Source organism: Phalacrocorax aristotelis, chromosome 10 (assembly GCF_949628215.1).
Source record: "Phalacrocorax aristotelis chromosome 10, bGulAri2.1, whole genome shotgun sequence".
In the NCBI taxonomy this organism is placed as follows: Eukaryota; Metazoa; Chordata; class Aves; order Suliformes; family Phalacrocoracidae; genus Phalacrocorax; species Phalacrocorax aristotelis.
In genome coordinates this window covers 15,040,324-15,066,356 of record NC_134285.1, presented here as the reverse complement: position 1 = coordinate 15,066,356, position 26,033 = coordinate 15,040,324, and the positions used below count along the sequence as shown (strand labels likewise).

Here is a 26,033-nt window from a genome sequence, read left to right as displayed (position 1 = left end):
TCTCCTTGTTGAAATTCATAAGGTTCTTGCTGGCCCACTCTTCCAGCCTATCCAGATCTCCCTGCAGAGCAGCTCTCCCTTCTGGAGTGTCTACTTGCCCACTCAACTTGGTGTCATCAGCTAACTTCATCAGGCTACACCTGATGCCGTTATCCAGATCGCTTATAAAGATACTGAATAACATTGGGCCCAGTATCGATCCCAGGGGGACTCCACTAGTGACAGGTTGCCACTTGGAAAGGAGCTATTTACCACCACCCTTTGGGTGCGGCCTGTCAGCCAGTTCCCCGCCCACTGCACAGACCCCTTGTCTAGGCCCTAATGCATTAGTTTCTCCAGGAGGAGGCTGTCGGGGACCGTATCAAAGGCCTTGGAGAAGTCTAGGTAGACAATGTCCACTACCCACCCCATGTCAACCAGGCAAGTCACTTTGTCATAGAAGGCCGCCAGGTTTGTCAAGCACGATCTGGCTTTAGTGAAGCCATTTGGCTTTTCCCAGTCACGGGCTTCATTTGACTTGTGATGGCCCCCAGGAGGATTCGTTCCATAACTTTCCCAGGGACTGAAGTAAGGCTAATGAGCCCTTTGGTAAAATAGTATTACAGAATGTATGAACTGGTACTTAGGTGCCAAAATCGGTAAGAGACTCTTACTGGTAACACAAGAGAATAAATATGTGTAAAGAACAGTGTCGTGGTTCAGCCCCAATCAGCAACTAAACACCACGCAGCCGCTCGCTCACTTCCCCCACACCTGTGGGATGGGGGAGAGAATCGGAAGAGCAAAAGAGGAAAAAAAAACTTGTGGGTTGAGAAAAGAACAGTTTAATAATTAGAATAAAATAATAATGTTTATAATATCGATTATGATAATAACAATAATGATAATATAATAAAAAGGGAAAGGGAAAAGGGAAAAAAATCCAGAAACACGAACGATACAACCGCTCACCACTCACCAACCAACGCTGCCGGTCCCTGAGCCACGATCGCTGCCTCCCTCCCCCGGCCAGCTCCTCCCAGTTAACATACTGGGCATGACGTTACATGATATGGAATATCCTTTTTGCCAGTTTGAATCCACTCTCTTAGCTGTGCCCTCTCCCATCCCAGCTTCTTGTGCACCTGGCAGAGCATGGGAAGCCAGAAAAGTCCTTGACTAGTACAAGCGCTACCCAGCAACAGCCAAAACATCTGTGTGTTATCAACACTGTTTTCATACTAAGTCCGAAGCACAGCACTGGGCCAGCTGCAGTGAAGAAAATTAGCTCTATCCCAGCTAAAACCATGACAAACATCTACTTTACGTGGGAAACTAAGTGCACAATGGGTTGAAGTGATGTAATTGTCACTAAATTTCCTTGTATGTAGCAACTTCTTTAGTTCCTATATTATAAACTTTCATTTTAGTTACCTGTGCACTAATACCCAATGTAGACCAGCCCTGGGTATTGGCTTGATTAATTTCTACCACTGAAAATACATATGTGATACGTTATGGCAGACATAGTTGTACCCTATACAGAACTCAGTACCATTGTCATCTTTGGAGCTGTCTGAAGAGCTTTATATGAAGCTGTGGTTGTTAGGAGTCCCAGAGTGAAAGCAGGAAATCAGTTTTTCCCCTTTGACTCACTTAGTAACTTGCTACTTGGAATGTAACAGAGTACTGTGATGCAACTTCTGTCCTCTTCTCTTTTGTAAATTCCCAAAAATCCTGGGGGAATAAATAACAGCATGGTAAACTGGAAAGTTTTTGTTATGAGCAAAGGTACTGAAGCTGTCTATACTGGGAGGAGATGCATTGTAAACTCAGGTTCTCAGTAATGGTTTATCAACTTTATACAGTTCTGGCAGTGAAGGTTTCTAAAAGTTTCATCCACATCCTGTGACAGGAGAGAGCTATTCCCGTGATCAAGGCCTTGCAACACTTAATTTTATATCAGCAGTGTAATTTTAACTAATATTATTAATTTTTTTTCTGCTGAAAATGTTTCGCTTTATACTTCTACAAAGGATGCCGTAAGAGATTCCAGCTAGTTGTGCAAATCGTTTTAAACTTATTCCAGGTCTCTACTTTTAAGCTGTCTGTAGTGCTGGCTACATAATCGTTCCAGTTAGACCTAAAAACTATTTTTAACAGAGGTGATTTAATGTTCTTTACAATTTACTAGAAAGTCCTCCTGTTGTTGATCCGGGGTACTACTTCTTAGCTACCTGAGTATTGAGAAGTACAATGAACTTTGTGGTATATCGTGTATAGGCCAGTGAGTAGTCTGTGCATCATCACTAGTACATTGGTGTTTCCACTTATGCTCTGTCGATTAATTTATATAAATCATCTAAATAAGACCCATACACAAAAATTTATTTTTAAATTCTGAAAAAAATTAGAAAAATACTTTTAGTCAAATATCTTGAAACCACGTGGGACTGCATTTTTGGTGTTCTAAAAATATTAATGACTTTACAGCATTTTCCTCACAGCCCTGAATATTTTTAGAGTAATTATTTTCTCAGAATAACTATAGTGCTTTAACATAGGACCTAATCAGATAGTATGTTCTTAATCATGGACTGTAGAAGAAAACATTGGAGGAAATGAAATATGAGTGGGAATATTTTTTTATCTTGAGAAGTATGTTTTTGTCCATGCTGCCAGCCTGTATGCCAAGGATAAATGGTGAAGTCTGGGGGGATCTCTGCAACACTACAGCAGTGCTCAGCTGACACCACCATGCCCTGCCGCAGCACAGCTGCCCGTTGTGTGCAGCACAACCCACGGGCTTGCTCAGCCACCGCAGACTACTCTCCCCCCATTACGCCTAGCAGCATGGCTGCCTCAGTTTCCCTTCTGCCACTGGCCTGTCTAAAGCTCTCCTGTGTACCTGTAGTGAGTACACACTATAGATATATATGCTAATATTTTACTCATCCTTTTGATGGAGTGAGTCAGGAGCAGCTTTCTGCTAATGGTCTCCAAAATCCTGTATCACTGGTCACATGTCTGTTGTGACCAAACAAGTAGAGTCCTTATCTTGGAGAAAGGCAAAAAAGCATGCAGATTGTTCTTGATGAGAAAATATCGGCCTTACATATGCTGGTACAGAAGGCATTGCAGAATTAAAGATGCATTCTAGCTTGGCTGTAATTTTTTGAAGTTTATAATCTCCATGATATTATTGAATTACAGTTTGAACAGAAATATTAAGAACTTCATATTAAAATCCTCTTTCTTAAAAAAAAAATTAAAAAAAACACCCTTTATTCTGTCATGCTAGAATTTGTATTCTAGCGGAAAAATAATATTTTTGTTTTTCTGTTAAGGAATTTATAGATCATTTCAATGTTCTGAAGTTTATCCAGAAGATCTTATTGTAAACATTTCAGTCTTTCCCCAGTTGTACTAATTATCATTTAGATATATATAATACCAAAATTAGATGCAGCAGAAATAATCTTTTCTCACAAAAGTACATTAAAAAGTTCCATATTTTTCTAAGAAAAATCTAATAATAGTGGTTTAGGTATTAGTATTAATTTAATATACAAAATCAAAGGCAGATTGTCAAAATATAATTAGGAAGTTCTATGCAACAAATTAAATGCACTCTAGTAGCATGGATGAAAAAAGCATCTGTTTTGAAGTACTTTCATCAGAAATTAGAAACCTTGAGTAGGGAAAATTAGTTTTGTATGACATGAAATCAGAGAAAATGGAAGAATGTTAGCTCAAAAGAATAGGAGAATATGTATGGACCATGGAACAAGCAAAATATCGTCTAGATTTTATGTTGAATAATATACATAAACTTCTATCTTCAATTTCTAAACACCTTTATCTTTATATATTTACTAAATATACCTGAAGTCATTATAGTTACATTATTCTTAAAACCTAATGAAAATTACTGATTTTAGTAAATCCTTTCCTTTCCACATTTCATTCATTGGGATGAGTGCCTCTATGCTTTCAGCTCACTTTCATTTTCAGGCTTCTGTGGCAGCACAAGTTTTGAAGCATCCATTGTGTTAAATACATCCATATTCCAATGTATACATTCCTAGTGTCAAGCGTGTTGATAGGTCCTGTTTATCACCTAGCCTGAAAATGATGCTTGCCATTAGGATCTCATATGGTCATTTAACAGCTTCCAGTTGTGGATATTTTTTGGAAGGCTGGGAGAGATGTATACCAATATAATCAACTATGTGCTGTCTTAAAGTAAGGAAAAATATTTTTAGCTTGTTTTATCTTTCAGATTAGTAATGGATGGCTGGAAAAAAGCAAGTATCTCCAATTTCTGTTAGCTAAGGGAATGCTATTATCTGGGTAGCTTAGAAGCATAATATTTCATGAGATTTCCAGTTCTCGTAGTCTTAGCTAAATTGCATAAATTACAAGAATTATTTTCCTTCAGTATTTCCTGTATTTCTACTTCAACTGACATCTACAAGCAATAACCAAAGAACTGGTTAATGACAGAAAAAATTGTTCAAATATTTTTTGAAAGAACTCTGGTCTGGTAACTGAATGTAAGTTGAGAATTACTCTTATAATACTATACAGAAAACAGGCCTACTATTTGTAATTAATCTTGTAATCCTTCCAAACATACTTGACTCAGTTCTGAGTTACATTGCTTATAAGTCAATACACAACTTCTAAAATCTCACAAATCTTCATGTAATTTTAATATTTTTGAAATTGCATGATTCATAAATCCCAACAGCTTGAAGTATGTCAGTGTATGTATAATTTTGTATGTGTTGTGTATACAGATATATAAGCATATATCTGCAAAACGGATGTGTCACCTCCTGTTCTTCCTGGTGGACTGTATTCCAGACATGCAAAATTTTTTGTCCTGGTGTGAAACTATAGTTGTTTCTGCTTCTAATCAATGTTCACTCTGTATTCATCTAAGACTGCTAAAAATTTTAAGATGTTGAAATAGTAAGGCATCTTATTTAAGTTCGTTTTTTTAAAAAAAGAAAATAAGCCTAAACTTCTGTCATTGTTCAAAACGAACATGAATTGCAAAACTGTTCTTTTAAATTGATTTGGTTATTACTTTTACTTTTCTTTTTAAAAATGCGGCTTGATTTCCTTTATTTGGTTTTGTTCTTAATCGTGAATCCAGTTTATATACTGGAAAGTATCTTATGTCTATGTATTTCTCATCTGAGCTAAAAATACTGAAGTCCTCACATGTGTTAGTAATATGCCAATTTCACTTGCACCGGTGTTAATTTAAGCGATATGACTGAGATCATCCTTGGCCTAATGTCTGTATATGGGACCTTTGCCATCTGATTTATCTGCTGTGTTTGCTTGAGTAGCCTCTCACTTCAGCCAAAGTTAGGGAGGTGAGAAGTTAGTAGCTGGGTGGTGTGGGTGGGTTGATTGCTTCTGTTAACAGCAGAGCTAAGCAGGCAGCTGCTGATTCAGAGAGGGAGAGAGAGCAGCTGGGTGAGGGACTGGTGTGTGCTGCAAATGCTCAGGGCATGCACCAGCTTCCCCATGTGATACAAAGGGTGTATTTTGGGGGATGTCTGTGTTTTGCTTTTTCAAATGTAAAATTGTACATGTTTACTGGGGCTCTTTCTGCTTTGAAGTCAAAGGACAAAAATTGCCCCTGCTTCACTGACTGCTCTGGTTATGACTTTATTTCTGTTTTGAGATAAAAATTGAGGTTTAGTCTGAGTGTTCCAAAACCAGATACCACTCTCTCTCTCTTTCTTGTAGGCAGGGTGCTGCTGTGCCAGGCAAACCAGGAGGGATCTCCCGTGTACAGTGCCCCCAGTTCACTAGTATACACATCCACAAGTAAGCTAGTGTTATGGCTCTTTTTTTTTTTTGTTTTGTTTTGTGACAAAAGCACATTAATGTGGATTAAGCCCCTAAAACTGTAAACTTTCCCAATAGCTCCTGTAAATATGGTATTTATAAATGTGTGTAAGTAATGTCAACAGATAATTCAGTGTTTTCAGTTACATCTTTATCCTCAAAGTAAAAATATATTTTATTTTAAAAAAAGAGACCGCTTATGTTGCACTGTTCTACAGAAACGGTCAAAAGTTCTACAGTAGCACTGACATTTTTTGGAATCCAGTACTGTTGCGCACTCTGCATTTTGTGTAGAAGATGTTCTGTTTCTTTTTCCTTCCTGGTCACAACTTTGATTTAATAAACAAAAATTCTCATATCATGCCACCATTTGATTGTGTCAGGAAGAAAATAGAAGTCTCTTTTTACAAAACGAAAAACACTGTGTGCTAATGTGTGTTTTGAATTATAAAAAGCTGCCCTAATAACAATAGCAAAGACAAGGTGAAACAATAGAAGCTGCCATCTACCATTTTGGAGTAGCAATGTCTCCTGTAAAATTCTGCAGCAGAAGTGGAACTGATTCTTCTGTGAGTGTTTTAGATCATATTGGTGGTCCCACTGATGCCCATTCTGAAATCTAGTCAGATGAAGCAGCCTCTAGCCAAATGAAATAGTAATAATTGCTGCCTGCTGAACTAGGGTGAGCAGCAACATTTGCTATGTGTTCTTAGCAGTCATCTGTAAAGAAAATATTTTATGTTGTCTGACTTAACAACGTTATCGGATGTGCTCTTTGTGAAGATTGTAGTCACTTTAGAATGCAATTCTGCTCTTTTAAAGCTTATCTAGACTACTAAAATAATTCCTTTTATTAAGTAAAACTAGGAATAAGGACAAACGAGTTCCATAGTGATCATCCCTACAGTCATGTAGCTCTCTTACGTCAGAGGCTATGAATATCATCCCTAGAGCTGCTGCTTTTACAGTATAAATACGGGGTGCACTTTCAAATTGGGAGTCTACAAATACATACTGAAATAACAAAATATATGAAATGTTTTAAATTTGAACTGAAATTATCAATTAAATCTGCATTTGCTTCCAGATGCTCTATGAATATTTTGTACTCTGTCACCTTTCCCAAGCAGTGAGGGTTTTTTCATCCTTGTAGTAACATAGAGATTAAATACTTACTGTCTAAATCAGTGTTCCCTATAGGACATTTTTAGTGCACTATTTCTTTTTGACTGGAATACCAATCTTTGACTAAAATTATTTTCTTAGAAAATTATCCAAACATTTCATTCATCTCACTGTTAGGGAGCTTCTTCTGGAGGAGTGGGGTCAGTGTTTGTTTTTTATTTTCTGGAAATTACTCTAAATAAAATCTTCCTTAAGTTTACCCTGTTGCTCCTATTGTCTCACTGAGTTCTATCCTAGGAAATTTATTTCTGGGGATGCTGTTTACATCATACAGTATTTCCACAATTATTAAATCCCTAGATAGTCATTGCATAGCTAGCTAAGCTCTACACTTCACTGTTTCCATTATGTCTCAGGAGCCAATCCGTTTGAAAAAACTTATTTTGCAGTGGTGCCCCTGGAATAATGATATCCTAACAAACACCTGTTTGTTTTCAATTATGCCAAATATATAAGTAAACAGACTTTGCCTATCTGCCTCCCACTGGGCAATGTGTAATACACAGTTTCATAACAGAGATTGCTACTAGTCCTTGCAGTAGAAATTATTACACTTTTGTTGAATCTGTGTGTCTGCAAGTCATGATTTTTCTTTTATTATGTGTAGTATTTCATCTTGCCAAAATGCTGTTTCCCCCACAGGGTCACAACTCCTAATAATATAAAATTACTACAATTACTAATGATTGTAATTAGGGTTTTTTATTTCTCCTTATTACAAAACTTTCAATAAAGATGTAAAATATTTCCATTTCTATAGGGAATTCTAGTAAGAAGTGAATAGAAATGAAGCTCAATTTTTGTATAATTTTATTTCTTTTATTATTTTAAAGATCTTCTATATTCTGTTTTTTACGGATGTATATCCATATAATACATATGGATGTATATCCATATATTTTGGATGTATATTTGGATGTATATTCATATCCAGGTATTTTTATGATAACTGATAAGCCAACATTGAAATCTAGGAGACTAATACTTTTTCTATTATCATTCCATGTAGACAACAATATTGCAGCCTACATCTTTGAATAATTTGTTAATCATTTGTTCTGTTACGGCTAGTATTGTAACAGTGTAATATTTCAGAACAGCTTTCAATTTAAGAATTAAGAGGTTTTAAATTTGTAATTGTTTTAACAGAAGGGGAAGAGTCAGCTGAGATTTTTAAAGCTGTCTGAGAGGTTTGGAGTTAATTAAATGCTAATGGCATTTAGGAATTTTCAGATATTTGGAAAAGGATAGTCCCCATTTTTAGAAATGTTATTGTTTTTAAATTGATTCTTTGTATTTGGATCCCGAGTTGTATTCCGTAAGGAATGAAGTACTGAAACATGGTTGTAAAATATATTTTTCTTAATTTGGCTAGCTTTATTTCTCACTTAACTTTTTGACTTTCAATTGTGTTTGTCACTAGTAGTATCTGATGACTCTGAATGCTTTAACCTTGGGTTTTTTGCTAGCCAGAAAGAAGAGTGGATTTCTTGGAGCTACTTTTTCCCTTCTGATGTTTTTTTTTCCACAGGATATATTTTATGTATCACATTGTACATTCCCCAGTACAGTGATTAGTTACACCTCTGAATATGTCAGGAGATGGAAACATGGCTCTGCTTCCTTCTGTCACTTTTGGTCCTTCACATAATACAGAAAGAAATGAGCTGTTTCTTCTGCGAGCAGTGGAACAAATCAGTAGCAATAGTCTCTCATGCCTCATCTGTTCTCTTATGCTGAAGGAGAAGATGGGACCTGGATCAGTTTTTCATTTGCACATCTATTCTGGGAATAGATAATTTGTTATGAAAAAAACGTAGTTTCAGCAGGCAAATGTGTTCACATCCCTTGGTGGGACAGCTTTTACCTTACTGACACAACCTAAATAAGGAAGCTCATGCTCTCATCTTGGCTGCTGTAGATTCCCATGGCATTGACATCTTGAGGACAGAACTAATACAACTGATTTCAGTTAAATCCATCATCATTATGCTAATGCAGAATGTAGACAAGTATTGGAAGGAGATATATCCAGGAAGTAAAGATAGAGCGCTCTAAGTTCCAGTGAGTAAGCGAGCGTTCACTGGAAGCTTCCTGGAGGCCCATGATATCTCACTGAAACAATCAAAGAGTTTGGCTGCATGTAACTGACAGTCTCTTTTTGCCCCCACTTCTTTAGACTAGTTGCTTCCACAGGAAATTTTTTAATCCTGAAGAAATTTGTATCTACTTTGAAATAAGAAATGTGTCAAGAAAAATTTTTGAACTTTTCTAAATCGGAGCCACTTGAGAGTAAGATCCATGGAAATTAAGACCCTGTTGGACAAAAGGAAGATTCAAAAGAAGAAAAAAGCTCTGTCACTGAATGTCTGTAGAACAAGAGAAAACGGCTTCAGGCTGCATCAGGGGAGGTTTAGATTGGGTATTAGGAAGAATTTCTTTATTGAGAGAGTGGTCAGGCATTGGAACAGGCTGCCCAGAGAGGTGGTGGAGTCACCGTCCTAAGAGGTATTTAAAAGATGAGTAGACATGGCACTTCAGGGCATGGTTTAGGAGACATGGTTGGTGTTGGGTTGACAGTTGGACTTGATCCTACAGGTCTTTTCCAACCTTAATGATTCTATGATTCTATGATCACTGATCTACAAAGACAGTAATATAGCTGGGTGTGTATGGTTAAAAAAAAAAAAAGGAAAAATGCTAATCTGAATTTATGCAAGGACTTTTAAAAACTGGTTAGTGCCTATTTTCCCCATTTTTTCTATAATGTAGAAGTGCCTGAGAACGTGAATAAAATAGAAGTTAATGAGAACCAAAACATGGGAAAGGAAGACATGAAGTCATAGAATCATAGAATCATAGAATAATTCAGGCTGGAAAGTCCAGGTTGCCCTGGGCACCTTTAAGGACAGAGACTGCACAACCTTTCTGGGTCATCTGTTCCAATGTTAGAATGTCCTAACAGTGGCAACCTCTCTTCTTTCAGGTTATGTTTGTTGTCTCTTGTCTTCCTGCTGTGTAATAGTAAATTGCTATATGCCTTTGTTCAGAATGATGTGCGGATGAGTGCCCATATTTCCCAAATGTTTTGCATGCCCATAGAAGAGAATTTTGCCATAAGTGCAGTGAGTACATTTAAAACCCATGACAATTTTGGCTTACATTTGCTAAATGTTAGGGTTGTTTCATCTTCAGTAAGCATGTTTACCAGCTCCAAGATATACATCCTCTTTTTCCATAAGTTTTCATTTTTTTAATTAAAAAATAAACCTTTCATACTGCAATGAAGTGGTAGGATTAAAAGAAGGAAAAATATGAAAATGCAGAAATCAGATATTAGTTTATTTTATTTTATCATACAGGCAAATGAAGTTGATGGCTCATTTTCTAATTGATATATTGATTACAATTTTGTAAGAATTCCTAGTGAAATTCACCACAAATGATTGAGGTGGTACAAATGCTTATAAATCTGTCCCACAGTGTTAATGTTCTTTAATTGTAATTGTCTGATAAAACTTCCATCAGTTTCTGTAATTAACCTAATGGTTTAAATTAATTTCCACATCACTGCTTATTCATTTCAATACAGGAAATGCCATTACATTGAGTTTAATTAATACAAAGTAAGTTCACAGTCCATTGTATCATTAGAATAAGTTCTTACTGTTTTAACTGTTTCAGTTAGAAATATTTTTTCCTCTCATTTTGCCTGTCCTATTTGTGAACTTGAGTGTTCATTCTCTATTCATACTAAAATAGTATATAACCTTTATAATTAAAATATTTATAACCCAATTCTTTTTAAATTACCATCCTCAAAATATCAGTGTAGATATTTTTAGTATTTATCATTTCAACTATTTTTAAGCAGAATCCAGTCAGTGCCAAGTTCATAATCCCATGATATGCTCTAGAACATCTTATTTGTCTTTATATTCTTTTCACAGAAGTACATATGACAGATAAGCACTCACGAGAGAATACTTTTGCTTTGCGTCAAGCAGATATTAAATCAATAAACTATGTTGCCCTGGGATTTTAGTTTATGAGCAACTGGAAAACAACAAGGCAAAGATGAGATGTTTTTGAAAGGTGGGAAGGCAGTTCTTTCAGAAAATTTGCCAGAAACCTTTGGTCCTGTAATATTTTTGACAAATATTTTTACTGCTTAAGTTCTTTTAAAGGAACTCAGGAAAATACATTCCATTACTTCAGAGCAGGTATCAGAAATGTTCCTGAATTATCCTAATAATCCTACTGATGCTAAATTTCCAGGAGAGAAGGAAAATCTATAGCAGAAGCTTTAAGCATTAATTACATGATATGAGAATTTTGCTTTTTATGTATGTTCTCTACTAAAAACTTATGAACACTTATGTGTGAAAGAGACATGTACTCTTTTAAAAAGATTTTTTTTCCTGTGGGTGTTTTGTTTTGATTCACAGGTGGAGGATAGTTCAGGACTTTGTTGATATGCATGGAATAAATCAGGAAAGTCACAAATGCTAAGTAAAAATAACACATCCAATAGTAGAATTTAGTCTGTTTGAGGGCTTACTGTGCTACAGAAATGAAAATTAAGTAAAGCCTGTCTATTCAATATCTGTTGAATATCCTTGCTTAGAAGTACATTACTTGGCTAAGGAATAATAGTAAACTACCTAAAAAATGCTGTATGAAACTTTTTCATATTTCTTGTGAAGACATTCCAAGTTTTATTTTTCTGTGACATTACTAATGGATCGGAGTAAAACCTCTGACATTTATATTACGTTCTGCAATATTTCCAATACCAAGGTGATTACATGGGGGAAATATAAATTTTCAAAAGGTGATTTAAAGTGCTATTCTAAGCAGAATCCTTAGTGGAAACATTCAGTTTATAAACCTTGATTCAGTTGATTTTGTCAGTTTAATCTGTTGTACATAATTAATTACCTGAAAATTATATTCTAATGGTGACAGTCTTCTGACAGGATTGACCTGACACTCCAAGCAACTGAAGCATAGGTGCTCCTGGTATTTAGTATTTACCTTTCTGGGTTTTGTATGTAAGACCATACTCAATCCAAACGGACATATACTTCATTGTAATGACATCAGTGATAACATTTTTTTCAGATTTTATTGCTGTAGTTTTTATTAATTTATTTGTTGTGATTTTACTGTTATTGGTAAGTGAGTGCCTGTTTAGTAAGCTTGCCATTTTGAATTGGTATGTGGGTCAGGAACAGTTTAAAAAATGAGTATTCATATGGTATAAATAATTTGCCTATTTTGCAGTAATTGCAAATGAAATGTAAAAGTTGTCTGCAAACTAAATTTTTAATAGGTCTGTTTTCTCTTAAACTAAAATGGAATGGCAGGTCACTTAATCACAGTGGAAATATATATTAGTAGATTGTATTAACATGTTTGTGGTTTTGACTGCTTTTTATTGCTTCACAGAAAAAAAAGTAGAGTAACCCCGCAAAGGAGTTCTGTGATCAAGCCGATTTGACCATTGCAGGACTGAGATTCATGAATGAAACAATACAAAAATCCTGCCCAAAGGGAAATGTCCATACATTTGAGTAGACCAATCATGCATATCATTTCCAGGTTGCAAAAACCTCATTACTGAACATTTAGGAGTCAAACTATCTTATAATGTGCTTCCTGATTTAATTAATTGCCTTTATTTATAAATTGAAGAGAATCATCTTCTTGTAACCCAGGAATAATGTTAAAAGTGCCTTTCCTTTTCTGTATGTTAAAATACAGTGGGTTTACATGAAAGTTTAAATAAAGAAGATATCAATAATAAGCAGGAAGGGAAGTTTACTAATCGTTTTCCATGATTTTTTTCCTCCATGTATAGAAGTTTAAAAGGTTGAAAAATCATGCATCACTTCCAGAGAAAACTATTGATGTCATCTCTTGTTGGAATGTCTTTAGAAGGTTTTTAAACAGTTTTGGCCCATTGGATTGGACCATGCTTTGAACAAAGTTACACAAATCTGAATGCAGGATAACTCCACTGACTTCTAAGTAAGATAGCTATAAAGGTAATACAAAATTAAAAAATTGAATTAGATTATATTCATACATATTATGTTATAACCTTGATTTAAGTATCAGCTTTTTTAAACTGTAAAATGAACCTCTTTTTGGTTTTTTTTGGTAGCACTGCCTGAAATTCTTACAGCATCTTTGTGTTCTGTATTACTATTTATTATCCTTCTGTAACTATTTTATATTGTCCTTCTATACTGTCTATCAGTATTTTAAATGGTGACTAATAAGACATCAGTAAAATGTATCATAGCTGTCCGGAATCTGTAAAAATGGGTTTCATTTCACTTCTGCAAATCTGTTTTTAAATGCCTTGCTGTTTATACTCATTATTCTGTTAATCTGTTTAGCGATGGTACAGTGTGTCTGACACTTAAGATAAAGATAGATATATCTCGAATTGTGTGCCACTGACTGTTCTTTTAACTCATACACCATCCTACACCTGGGTAATGGGAGATGACTGGAAAGGTGTGCAGGACATTTTTAATAATTAATTGAGAAAAGTATCTTTGCCCTTTAGTTCAGATAATAAAAGTCACGTTTGACCAAGGGCAATTGGATATCTCACGTATCTTATGTGCTTTCCTGTTAATGGAGATATGGCACTTGGCCACTGGCAGTACTCGTGACTAACCTATGAGTTAGGACAATAGGATTGTTTGGACTTTCTCCTCTTGGTATGCAGCTAAAGAGTGAGAATTGCATTTAGTATTTTTTTGCATCATGATCTATGATGTTATTGTACATAAGATCCTTTGTGTAGGGTCCTAGATGCAGGCTTCTTATGTTTCCTAAGCTTTGCATTCTGGAAGCCATGTTACTCCTTTTTAGTAGGCAGGCACACACAGCTGACCATACATATCAATTCATACTCTCTGTGAGATATTAAATTGTTAATTTTGTGGTTTTCAGCTTAGCCTGTAAGATTTGGTTTTGAATAAAGACTTACTTCAGTGTCACTCTTCCTTGCATTGTGTGACAGTGGTTATTAAATCATGGCTCTTAAAACCATGTTGTATACAGCAAAATTCTTCAACCTCAATTTCACAATTAGTAAATACTTTTGATGAATTAATATATTTAATATCTATATGACTCTTTGCATGTGCAATTCTTTGTTTTGACAGTCTTTTTCCATTATGGCTTGGATTAGGTTAGTAGCTGCTTTTTCCTCAATCACTTCCTGCCTAAATTGTTCCCAACCCAACAACATTCTGACAATGTTCTTTTTCACAGTTTAATAATTCTGTTGAGTTTTAGTAATCCTTGTGTCATCCAGCCAGAACTTTTTGTAACCACATAATTGACTTTCATAAATATTTAAAGTACTAAATTTTGTCATCTCTTTAGAGTAGTGCTACTCTTCATCTAGTTTTCCACAACCATGTCTTTTTTACTTTGTCTCAGGAACAGTGTTTAGCTAGACACCAGGGAATTTTACCATTTGCTTGGAACTTGTAGATACCCAACAACAAGGAACACAAGACAAGTTATTGATCAGTTTGATCATCTATATTTGAAGGTTGTTCTTTAATTTAAGATCAGATGTGGCTTCTCTGATCGCTACTGTTTCTTTTCCTTTATAGCCTAGTTACTTTGTTGTTTGTTTTACCTGCTGAGCTTTTTCTTGTTTGCTAGTCATTTCATTTGTGAAAAGTCAACAGTTCTTTCCACATCAATTACTTGTATTCTTTGTAATATCAACCATGCAGTACTCATATTTTGTTATTAAGTGCACCATAAGTAATTTGACCACCAATTATAGTGCTTTTTTTATGCAGGATTGTAGGTTGGTGTAATTATATAGCTTTACAAAAAAAATCTCAATCATCTTATCTGTTCTTTTCTATCCCTCCACATCACCCATTTTTTCTGCGTGTTAGGAAAGAATCCCTCGATATCTGAGGGATTCAGGTGGCTGCATATACAGTCCAGTAAAAGAAGGATGAGATATATGAGAATTTCTGATAATCACAGAATCACCACATGGCCAAATCTCAGAATGGCTGAGGTTAGAAGGAACCTCTGGAGGGCACCTTGTCTACCTGCCCTGCTCAAGCAGCGTAACCTCGAGCAGGCTGCTCAGGACTCAGTCCAAACAGCTTTTGAATATCTCTAAGGATGGAGACTCCACAGCGTATCTGGATACCTGAACTCAGTCACCCTCACAGTGAAAAATTTTAGACAAAAAGATGAGGCAGTTTCCGGGATTTGGCATCAAGGTTATAAATTCCTGGCATATAATGGTATCAATATACATAGAAAACAATGGTGGTTTGTTTATTGGTATGTTATAGGAGATGAAACAAGGGAGCGCAGAGAAAAAGATTCGTTCTATATACACTTTAAAAAAATATAAAGAAAACTAAATGTGAATTCAGTATGTGCAAGTCATTCTTGAAATAGAGCATCAATTAAGTCTGGAAATAAATTTAAGGTAAAGAAAACCAAATAAGTTTTTCTGGAACAGTTAAGTATCTTCTGACAATTTAACATAAGAAAAAACATATTAAATATGAGGTTGCTTTTTACTAAAATATTTAATGTATGTTTTTTGAGTGTATTTGATTATGTTGGTGATTTGGCATGGAAAAATCTTATTTTTTCATATGTCTGCGGATGAAATAGTTGAAAAGAGTGTCTTAAAGCAGATGTCCGTCCTCTTTCTAGAAACATGTACATACTCTATCAGAGTACACCTTATAAAAAGTTTTACCAAATTTATGTAAAATTTGGTGCTAATTTGGATTTGACTGGAAACTTAACGCAGTAGAATTGTGTAAAGGGTTTCAATTAGAGTGTGCAGTGTTTTGTAAGTAACTGTCTCACATAAAAAGTTAATTAATCAGAGCTGTGTCAATTTCCTTGTGCCATGTCAATTTGCAGCAAGGTAATTAATCACTAATCGCCCAGTGTGCAGCAAACTGAGGGACAATCCATGAGTCATTTATTGTTATTTTTTTCGAAATAAATGGCACACCAAGCCATGAAGAAACACATCTTGCCTTTCATAATATTTTTATCGGCAGTTTTGCATGTTGTAATAGACTGCAGAAACAAGCAGCTGTAGTTCAATGGAATATGAATATTAAAGAAACAAATGAGAGCAGATTTATAGGCCATTGCTTTTCTGTTATGTCAGTTTTGAGATTACACTGAGCAAATGAACAGTGAAAAATTACTCTTCCATGTGGAGAATGGTGATTAGACTTGTACATTAATTAGAGATTTTTGTTTTCCTTTTTAATGCATTTCAAATGAGAATGTCTTATAAGTAAAGGTTTGTCCAAAATACAGATTTCTTCATTCTAAACAAGAGGGTTTAATACTGACATATATTTATGTACAAGAGTAAGGCAACGATTGTTCTACTAATTTTAAGTATGTGTTTCAAAAAATAAATAGACTGTGAATGAAGGAAATAGAAGTGACCAGTTGTGACTGTATCTGACATATATGGCATATTTCCTATAAATTCAGTTAATTCGTAACTAGATCCCAGGGTTAATCACCTCACAAAAGTGGTAGGTGAAAAAATGTATTTTCAGCTTCCTATTTTCAAACATGGTGAACTTTCTAAAGATGTTTTACCCTGAAATTTTAAGAATCCATATGTATTTATAATTTTGTAGCCTTCTTATGTTAAAACCTGTAGTAACAGAGCTTAAATTTCACTTGTATTGTACTTTGGACTGTGTATTTAAATGCAAAATCTGCATAAATCATCTTTAACACAATTCTTTAAATTCTTTTAAAGAATGCCAAGTAATACTACTTATTACAAATACAGTGAAGTGAAAACTTACTACACAGAATACATCAGCACAAACTCCTGATTCTGTCCCAGAAACCTCAAATAATATCATATAGATTATTCTGCTTAGCCTTTCTCAGCATGTTACCCATTATATCTCTTTGGTTTTAATTTATTGTTCAGCACTTCTGAAGTGTTTCTTCCACAGGGATCTTCCTGCTCTATGGGAGTAAAGTAAATGTGTCTCCCTGCCTAACAGTTGAACTGTGTTGCGATAAATTAGCTATAAACTGATTCAAACAGATGTAATATTAAAATTTTTCACCATAAAACATTTGAAAACTCTTGATGGCGGATGACCTGATAGTTTGTGCGAAGAAGGAGAGATTAGGAGTGATGACAGGTAGATTTGTTCATCCATTTTCATGGCACACCTTTCTTGAGTCTTGAGGCATATGGCACACTCATACAAATTGAAACCACAGCACAAATGCAAAGAATGATTGCCCATTAAAATGGTTGTATATTGTTATGGCTTTGATACAAAATCTGCCCCCTGTTGTTTTTTGCATCTGCTACTCTTCCATCTATCCCCAAGCTTTAAAACTTTAATACACAGTATATAACCCTTAAGTATTTTTTACCAGATTATGTTCATCCTTTTGGGAACTCAAGCTATGTCATTGTTACTTCAGTCTTGGTTTTCTGAGGTATATGCTGAGATATGGTGCCTAGAATTTGTACCTGTCGTATTCATTTAATAAAAAATGAATAAAAGCAATGCTTATAATACATCTTTTGGGAGAAATTAAGATTTTATTAAATTTTATCTGTGAACACAGAGATTAAGTTCCCCTTTGTTTCCTCATGCTCGTACGTTTTCTATATAAAATCAGTAGTTACCTAAATTTTACGGATATACTAACATGAATCCTGTTAATTCCAAAGGCCTTTTTATTTGCTTAAATGTTGCAATTTGCTGACCAGATTTCATGTTTGAGATATAAACCGAAGTTCAGTGAAGGACATAACCTGACACTGTTTCCATGTTTACAAAGTGTATCCAGAAGAGAGAACTTCTTAGACAATATTCATTGTAATAATAATTTTTTTTAAAAAAATATCCTCTTAAATATAAAAATAGAACAAATAAGTTTAAAAGAGGAATCTTACCAACATATTGTTCCTAAAAATATCATTTAGGCTGTAATACAAGATGATTCGTATGCTTTTGCATAATTATATTAATTATATGCTAAGCATTTCCACAGCATATTGTTTTCACTTTTCTTTTTTAATTTGAAAAAGTAAAATTACAGTTCCAGTGTAGGAACTGATTTTTTGTTGTTGCCATTGTATTCTCATTCATATTTGAATAGCCAATGGGGCTATCAGATGAGAATGTAAATTGTTTCTTTGGCTTGATATTTGATTATATATAGTCCTTAGAAAAGTCTGGTTTTTTGTTTTTACCCTCCTATTATCATCTCATACCATCAATATGTAGTTGGAGAAATCTGCCTTTTCTCTATCACAGGTCAGAATAATTCCAGTCATCAAATTACTTTGATAAATTTAAGGTACTTTTGCTTAGGAGTGGACTCAGATGCTTCCCTGCTGAGTGTCAAACACATTTTCAAACCCATTTTAATAGCATTTTCACTGTCTGAGTTTCAGCAGTTTGGCACTGAGGCACTAAGGAAGGTTGACCTACAAACTGTAAGTCATTAAAATCTTTACCCCTCCTGGCTAGTATGTCCATTACTTTTGGGGCTGGTTAATAGCACTTAATGCTTCCTGATGGGAGCGCTCTATTCATAAAATTGTTTTTATGAAGTCCGTTCTTCAACTGTGCTCTAATGGTGCTACTTCTGCTGGTTATTTTGGGGCAAGGATATTAAGAATTTGGTAGCAAAATAAATTCTGTGGTTATTACATATTGTTAACCATCTGATTTCTCAGCTGGGCTGAAGTGTAATTCTTTTTGCTGAACTGAAATCTAGGGTGACATGATCTTATTGATTATTTTTCCTCTAATCTTAATCTGCAGTATTACTACTTGGAAATAGAAGACATGTTTCCAGATACTCTGACACCCAAATTTGGGGGGATGGATATAATTCTGTTATATATAAACTCTACTGTAAGACCTCACTTGATCATAAGACCTTGCAATGCTACTCTTAAGTCTGTGTTTCTCTGGCTTAGTTTCCATCATGTCTTAGCCTCTTCCTGACAGAACTCCAAATCATTGCTCTACCTTCTACTAATTGCTTCTACAAGCTTTTTTAGAGTTCTGCTTTACTATAAATATTTTATGCTTCATTATTTTATTAAGGAGATAATGCAAGGCAAGCATAGCAAAACAGCTAAATTACTTCAGGCTTTTCATTCTAACACATCATTTGTGTTGCAAATCCTTTGAAAATGGTAGAAATCACTGTTTTGTCATAGTATCTGCCATGAAAGCTGAGCCTCCATTATGTGTTCTGGGTTTGGTAAACACTTACGGGCTAAGTGACTCTTCCTGCTATGTCTCTCTTCTAGCTTTTTCTCCTCTTTAATAAGAGAAAGCTTTCTTTCTCATTAAAAATTAAATAATAATTCTAAAAAAATATTTTCTGTTATTTTTCACTCCTGCATTGATAGGGCACTCTGCTTTTCCAGTGGCATTTCTTTGTAAAGAACCATTTGTTGTCAAAGATTTAAGGTCAGTGGCCTTTCTTGTATTTTTTTCCAAGGTGTAACCACCATGAAGATTAAAGAGTATCTAGGATAAATATTTATGCTTAATTATTACAAAATATATAATTTAAAATGTCTGTGTGAAACCTGGGTTGAGTGGTACAATTCAAAGGAAAGAAATGCTCAAACACTGTACGAGTTAATGCTTTCACGGAGGTTTATCCTCAGTGTCTCCCATACAACTTGTGCACAATTCCAGTTAGTTTTCATCAGACCTATATTTACTCATTTATTCTGAAAATCAGGAGTTATGTCCATTCCTTACACATGTGTGTAACATCTATGGCTGTATGGAGGAACTGGTAAGTTAATTTCAAACAGTACATTTTTACAGCAGAAATATTATTTAGGACTCTGAGTGTTTCACTGACAGAAGACTAAACTGCATTAAATATTGCCAAACGTAGATGTTAATTACAAAGAATTCATTGCTGAAACAGACCTTAAAGCAGGAGTTTCCAGACCACATATTGCAAGCCTACAACATTGTTAGATACCTTACATTGCTTGAGCTTAGAGTTTTTTGAATTGGTTAGGTTTTCTTTGCTGTTGCTTCTGTTTTTCTTGTGAAAGTGTGTTTTCGCAAGAGAGTGAAAAGTGTGTTTTCACATACAGAACTACAGATGCACATGTAAGTGAAAAAGTTGTCCAAACTGCTCAAAGGTTTTCACACTTCATTAATTTTTTGTCAATGACTTTTAGATCAGAGAAATTTCTCTTAATCTTGGTAGTTTAAAAGTGTCCCTAAAGACTACACATTTTGAAAGCTTACTACAGAATACCAACCTTCAGGTTTACCATTTAAGGTATTCACTATTTCAGATATCAGTCATTCCTGGACAAACTCTCAAGTCCATTTTTCTCCATTTGCTTAAGCAAACTCTTCTCGGCACTGTTTTGTTGTTTGGTTTTTGTTTTTTATTTCTGTTTATTTGTTTATTTGCCTGATGTTTTGGAAAAAGGTACAAATTAACTCTCAAATTCTTGGAGAAACTTACTTCTAGAAATGGCCATTTAGGAGGTGGAAAGGAGTAATTTTTCTAATGCAGACAGACTGCAGCTAAACATTGATAACAAAGATAATCATACTGGATTAATTAGTTCTCCATCTAGTCCAATACCCTGTATTTGTAAAGGAGCAAAAGCTGTATTGTAAGACTGGAGCTACTGTGTAGGTATACAGTTCATTTCATTGTTTCTTTTACAGAAGTAACATACATGATAATAGTTAAGTGACGGTTTAAAATGTACGTTGTGCACATCACCTAATTTAAGACAAGACAGGAAGCCTCTAGCTTGTGGCATTCGCAAGTACATTCTCTAAGGGACAGAAGTGAATAATGACACCATGATGTCCAAACCTCTTGCTTTTCTCATGTATTGCTAACTTCTACCTATGAAAGGTTGAGTACTGCACTTTTTATGTATCTGTTTAGTATGGGAAGACAGTCCACTGTCAGAGGGACTACAGCACAACTTGTAGAACTATGTTTGCTAATACCTTCAGTCTGCTGAAAATTATCTTTCACATTTTCATATGTACTTTGTATTAATTTGTATGCGAGACTGTACTTGGAAAGGAAAAGGACAAAAGTTACATGATCTGAGCAGTGGATCATATTTATATTTATACTGTTCAATATTCAATGTTCTTGCATATGCAAAAGCACTTAGAGTGTCTGGATTTCCAATTATATGATATATATGTTCATTTTTCCCCAAAAAATAATGCTTTCCATGACTCTATTTCTTTAAGCCTTCTTAAATGCAGTTGATTCCAAAGTAATAAACAGTATATTGAGTTCTGTAAGTCATCATTCTGATTTTGACACATTCTTTTTACAGAAAAAGGAATAAAAATATGGTATTTCTATTTTTTAAAAGATTGTTTTAATTTAATTGTATTGCCATAAGGTTGTTTTATGTTTTATAACAGACATGTAAATCTTTGCAGAATTACTGTATAACCTTTTTGTCAGTAGGGACTTAGCAAAGCCCCAAAGCCACAGTAGTAAGGCAATAATGGAGAAGTCACTATAATTACAGAATTTTCCTTCATGCGTTCAGCCAGTGACGTCTAAAAGTTGTGAATGTTTCATTTTCTTTTTCAAATTCAAGGAGTCTTTTAAAACTTAATGCTAAAACAGATGAAAGACAAATGTGGATTGAAATCAATTCATATTTCAGACTTGAAAAACTTACTGCTTTATACATCATTACTTCCATTTGCTTGCTTCTTTTTAGGGCTTTGCTGAGCAATATTTATTTCTCTTATCTCTTTATTTATGTACTTAAAAAAATTCAACACAGCAAAGCACAACTGAACTAACCTGAGTGCCAACAGAGCTGGATTTGAGGTGTTTATTTTTTTGTCTAAATGATTAATTAATTCCAAACATACCTGTTCTAACATTGGCCAGCAATATAGGTACAACAGAGAAATGAAGTCATGATGTATTGGCTAAAAAACTGGCAGAGAAAGAAAAGTGGAAAGTTTCTTTTTTATTTTTCAGTTAAAAAGTTTATGAAGAGAGAACTTCTACAGACATTTTACAGGAAAAAAAACCTTTAAGTAGTACTGTATTACTGTTCAATTTCTGATTAAAATATTTTAAGTCTCACATGGAATGGCAATTAATGTTTACATTTAGTTGCAATGACAATATAAAAATATCTGAATTATTTTGTTATATCTAAATTGTTTCTATTTGGTCTGTATATTATCTGAATTCATATAGATATTTCCAAACTATGCAACTCTTGCCTTTGAAGAAATAAGGGGTACTGTTATGAACAAAGTACATCCCCAAAATCTGAGGAAACCCTTGCTCTGTTTTTCCTTCCCTTGGTCCATAATTAAGATGCAGTTAATAATCAACTTCTGATGAAAAGTAAAGCTCTGTAACATTGGTAAAATCACTGAATAATTTAGGTCACTGGAGGTCTGATGTGTCATCCCCACTCAAAGCAGGGCTGGCTTTTCAAGATAGATCCAATAATGTGATGGAAATGTCTCTTGTATTATGAATTTGAGCCTGAAATGGGTGCCTTAGGCCTTGAGTCTGCTATTAGCAGTGTTGCTAAACCAGCCAACATTCTTTTTAATAGTGTCTTCTAAGAGAATCGGAGCCACCTATGATACTGCAATCTAAATTCCTAGTTTGCTGGCTTCCGCTTGCATACACGATTTTGCGCAAAAAAAATGAGGCCTTTGGTTAGAGATTAATAATTTACTTATTTGGCAACTTTCTCATTGAGTTACAGGCAAGCTTTAACATAAGCACAAACATTACCTGTATTTTAAAATGCTAGATTGATCTGAATAGTTCACATTTCTTTGTTGTCTTCTTCACAGTGCCAGGATTTCCCTACCCTGCTGCAACTGCAGCTGCTGCTTACAGAGGTGCACATCTAAGAGGCCGAGGTCGCACGGTGTATAACACGTTTCGTGCAGCAGCCCCCCCTCCTCCAATTCCAGCCTATGGCGGGTAAGGCGATCAGCTTTTTTTACCTATTAGCATGAATCTCCAGGGGCTACAAACTATTTGTGACTGTGGTGCATGCTGATCGTGTTTCACCGCAGAAACCAACGCAGCATGCAACCAATCCCAGGGCTGGAAGTGGTGCACCTTGCACGGAGTATTGAAAAATGACTGTAATTTGTACTGCCATGGTTGGTGGCCTTAAGCATTTCAGATGTCAGATATTGTTATGTAAATGTTCTTAGAAACTGAATGCTTTGCAACAGAGAAATTGTTTCAGCCAAAGGTATATTTTTGATGATTGCAAACATCTGGTTATTAAGGAGGTTGGATCAAGTTTACTGCTTTTTCTTCAAATCATCCACTGCAAGTTGTCTCTGGACCTGAAGGCTTAGTGGTGGTTTTATTATTTTTTTTTTTATTATTGCAGTTTGTTTAGTTTTTCCAGTTGACATCTTTACCACAATAGAAATTTGGGGTTCTTCTCTCAGGGCCATGCGTTTTTCAGTACATTTGCTTGAATAATACCTTAAGATTTCACTGTCAGTGACCTACATTTACTAAAACCAAGTAGAAAACTAAGGAACAAAGGAGAGAAATTCATAGTAATAATTTCTAGAATCTCAATAATCTTCTGTAAATTCAGATGATATATGTACATTTTTTTAGGTATGTTTTTGAGGGAAAGAAGGAAGAAACAAATTCTCGCTGTAGCTCTGTAAGTGCTGACACAGAAAGGCTTTGTATGCTGCATACAATATTTAAAAGTCCTAACACTGTCAAAGGATTTTCAACAATTAAGAATCAGGAAGTTTCGAAAATCAGGAAACTTGGCAGAATCCAGGCCAGAACAGTATTTTGTCATAGAAATTTGTGGTAGATATGTCACTACCTCTCTGTAGAGCAATCAGTTCTTTCTAAGAAAAGGTGAAGAAGGGTTTGCAAATTTTTGGATGAAGGTGATCTCTCTCTCTGCCCTCACTAAAGCCCTGTTCCACAGCTCATCTGCGCTCACTGTGGATATTCCCTTATAAGGGAGCTTGCAGCACAAGATTGTGCTATGTCCCTGTCCTACTTCATTACGGTAGAAGATGGGTGCCCTTCACTATTTCCCTCAGTTTCTCATGAAGACATTGTTCTGTTAGGCCAAAAGGCATGTATTTTTCTAGACAAATTTGTAAATCTAGTCAGTCAGCCATTGTACTAATTTTTCAGGGACAGGCACTTTGACCATTCCTTCATATTGGACAGTTATCACCTCAGAGGAATAAGATGTTCTAAAAATGAATATAAAAATGATGTCACAGAATCAGGTTATTTTGTAAACATATATTCTATTTTTTAAAGTCTTTTGTGTAGTTTAATAAGCAAAATAATATTAATTTAATAAGCAAACCAATATTACCACTACTGGAGAGACACCAAGATTGTCTGAGTTACCCTTGGACAAGGATGGTGTCCCCACAAAGTTATCCTGCCCAGACTCTCCTTTAGAGTTAGTGCAGGTATTTGTGCATGGCAATGATGGTAACAAGTTTAGAATGCCCTACAAGAGCCAATTTCAGTATGAACATCTCAGCTACAAAATGGGTACTGCGTATAAAGAAAGTGGACTCTTTCCATCTCTACTTAGTTTAAAAATAAATTCTTAAATTTGAGCACAGTGTATAACATGTAGCAAGATAACAACATGGGTTATTACAAGTTTCATGATGTCACGAACATAATACCTTAGTTTAATACAAAGTCATAAAGTAATATAAGAGAATACATACCAGCTATGTGAAATAGTTTTTGAATTGGAGAATACTTTTTTGGTTAGTATATGCAAAATTGGTAAATACTTTCAGAGGAGTAAGTAACTTAAATTTGCTTTAATTTAAGGAGCCACATGTGAGTGCTCTGTGTGTGTGTTATGTAAATTCTTATAGTTTAGTTAGCACAGTGACTTAGCAGGATGAATTAAACTTCCAAGTGTAATACACGTATGTTCTCATGTAATTGTACTGCTGAGTACAATTCAGCATCTTTAGGTAGTAAGCTAGATGTAGAAGCGTTGTAAACTCTTGTACCTTAATACAAAAGTTTTGCACTGCAGTCAAGTTCAGCAGTCAGAACTGGATTCCAAAAGGTCAGCACTCTTAAGTTATTTTGCAGGATGGTTTGACAGTTAGGTTGGATGGATCTCACCTACTACCTTCATGACCGGTATTTAAAGCTTACTTCAGAGGGAGCCATGCATTGCATCAGTAAGAAGTCACAACCTCCATTTTTCTGATGCCTTCCAGCTGTCTTTGAGATGAACCCTTAGTAATCTAGGGCTCACTTTGCCAGTCAGTATGTTTTCTAACACAATTTGACTCTGCAAAAGTTTTAAATTAGTAAGCTTTGTCTCAGTTTAGATTGGTCTTAGTTCAGATATTTGTCAAATTTAATTTTTTCCATTGACTTATGCTTTATAAAAAGGCACTGCTTTCTGACACACGAAACAAATTTCCAGCTTTTGTAACTCACGTCTCAGTGCAGAAATAATACATACCTCTGTTGCACTGATACACAGTTGGATTAATAAAGCTTTATTTCAAAACAATTTCTTTGGCTTAGTGTATTAGGATCTTGTGCTAGTAACTTCACTGATACAATAGTACAATTTGGAATTTCTTTGCAATGCTTTGTTCTGTGCTCACCCATTATGTACTCTGACCTATCAAAGAAGCAAAAAGGAATTTTCATGAGAAAAAAAATCCTTAATTAATGAGAATGAATTATAAGAATGTGGTTTTCAGTCACAATGGGAGTAAGAGTCAAGGAAAATTACAGAGATAATAAAGAGATCACAGAGAATCAATCAACTTACAGAAGGAAGCAAACAATGCGGAATATCATTTGTTAGTAAGAAAAATGGAAAAATTTTGAATGCTATTTCACAATTCATTTAGTAACAATTTCTAATTTTT

General features: G+C 34.9%; 1 protein-coding gene across 14 annotated transcripts in view; it reads left to right on the top strand.

The window, feature by feature from the left end:
• RBFOX1 (RNA binding fox-1 homolog 1) overlaps positions 1-26,033 on the top strand; it is a 1,436,581-nt gene that overhangs the window by 1,362,281 nt on the left and 48,267 nt on the right. For 10 of the 14 annotated variants that reach the window (XM_075105333.1, XM_075105334.1, XM_075105336.1 and 7 more), the window contains 2 exons: positions 5,749-5,829; positions 22,950-23,082. In XM_075105333.1, the coding sequence (XP_074961434.1) occupies positions 5,749-5,829; positions 22,950-23,082 (214 nt within the window). The remainder of the gene's footprint in view (positions 1-5,748; positions 5,830-22,949; positions 23,083-26,033) is intronic. The other 4 variants (XM_075105345.1, XM_075105346.1, XM_075105342.1 and 1 more) reach the window with 1 other exon arrangement.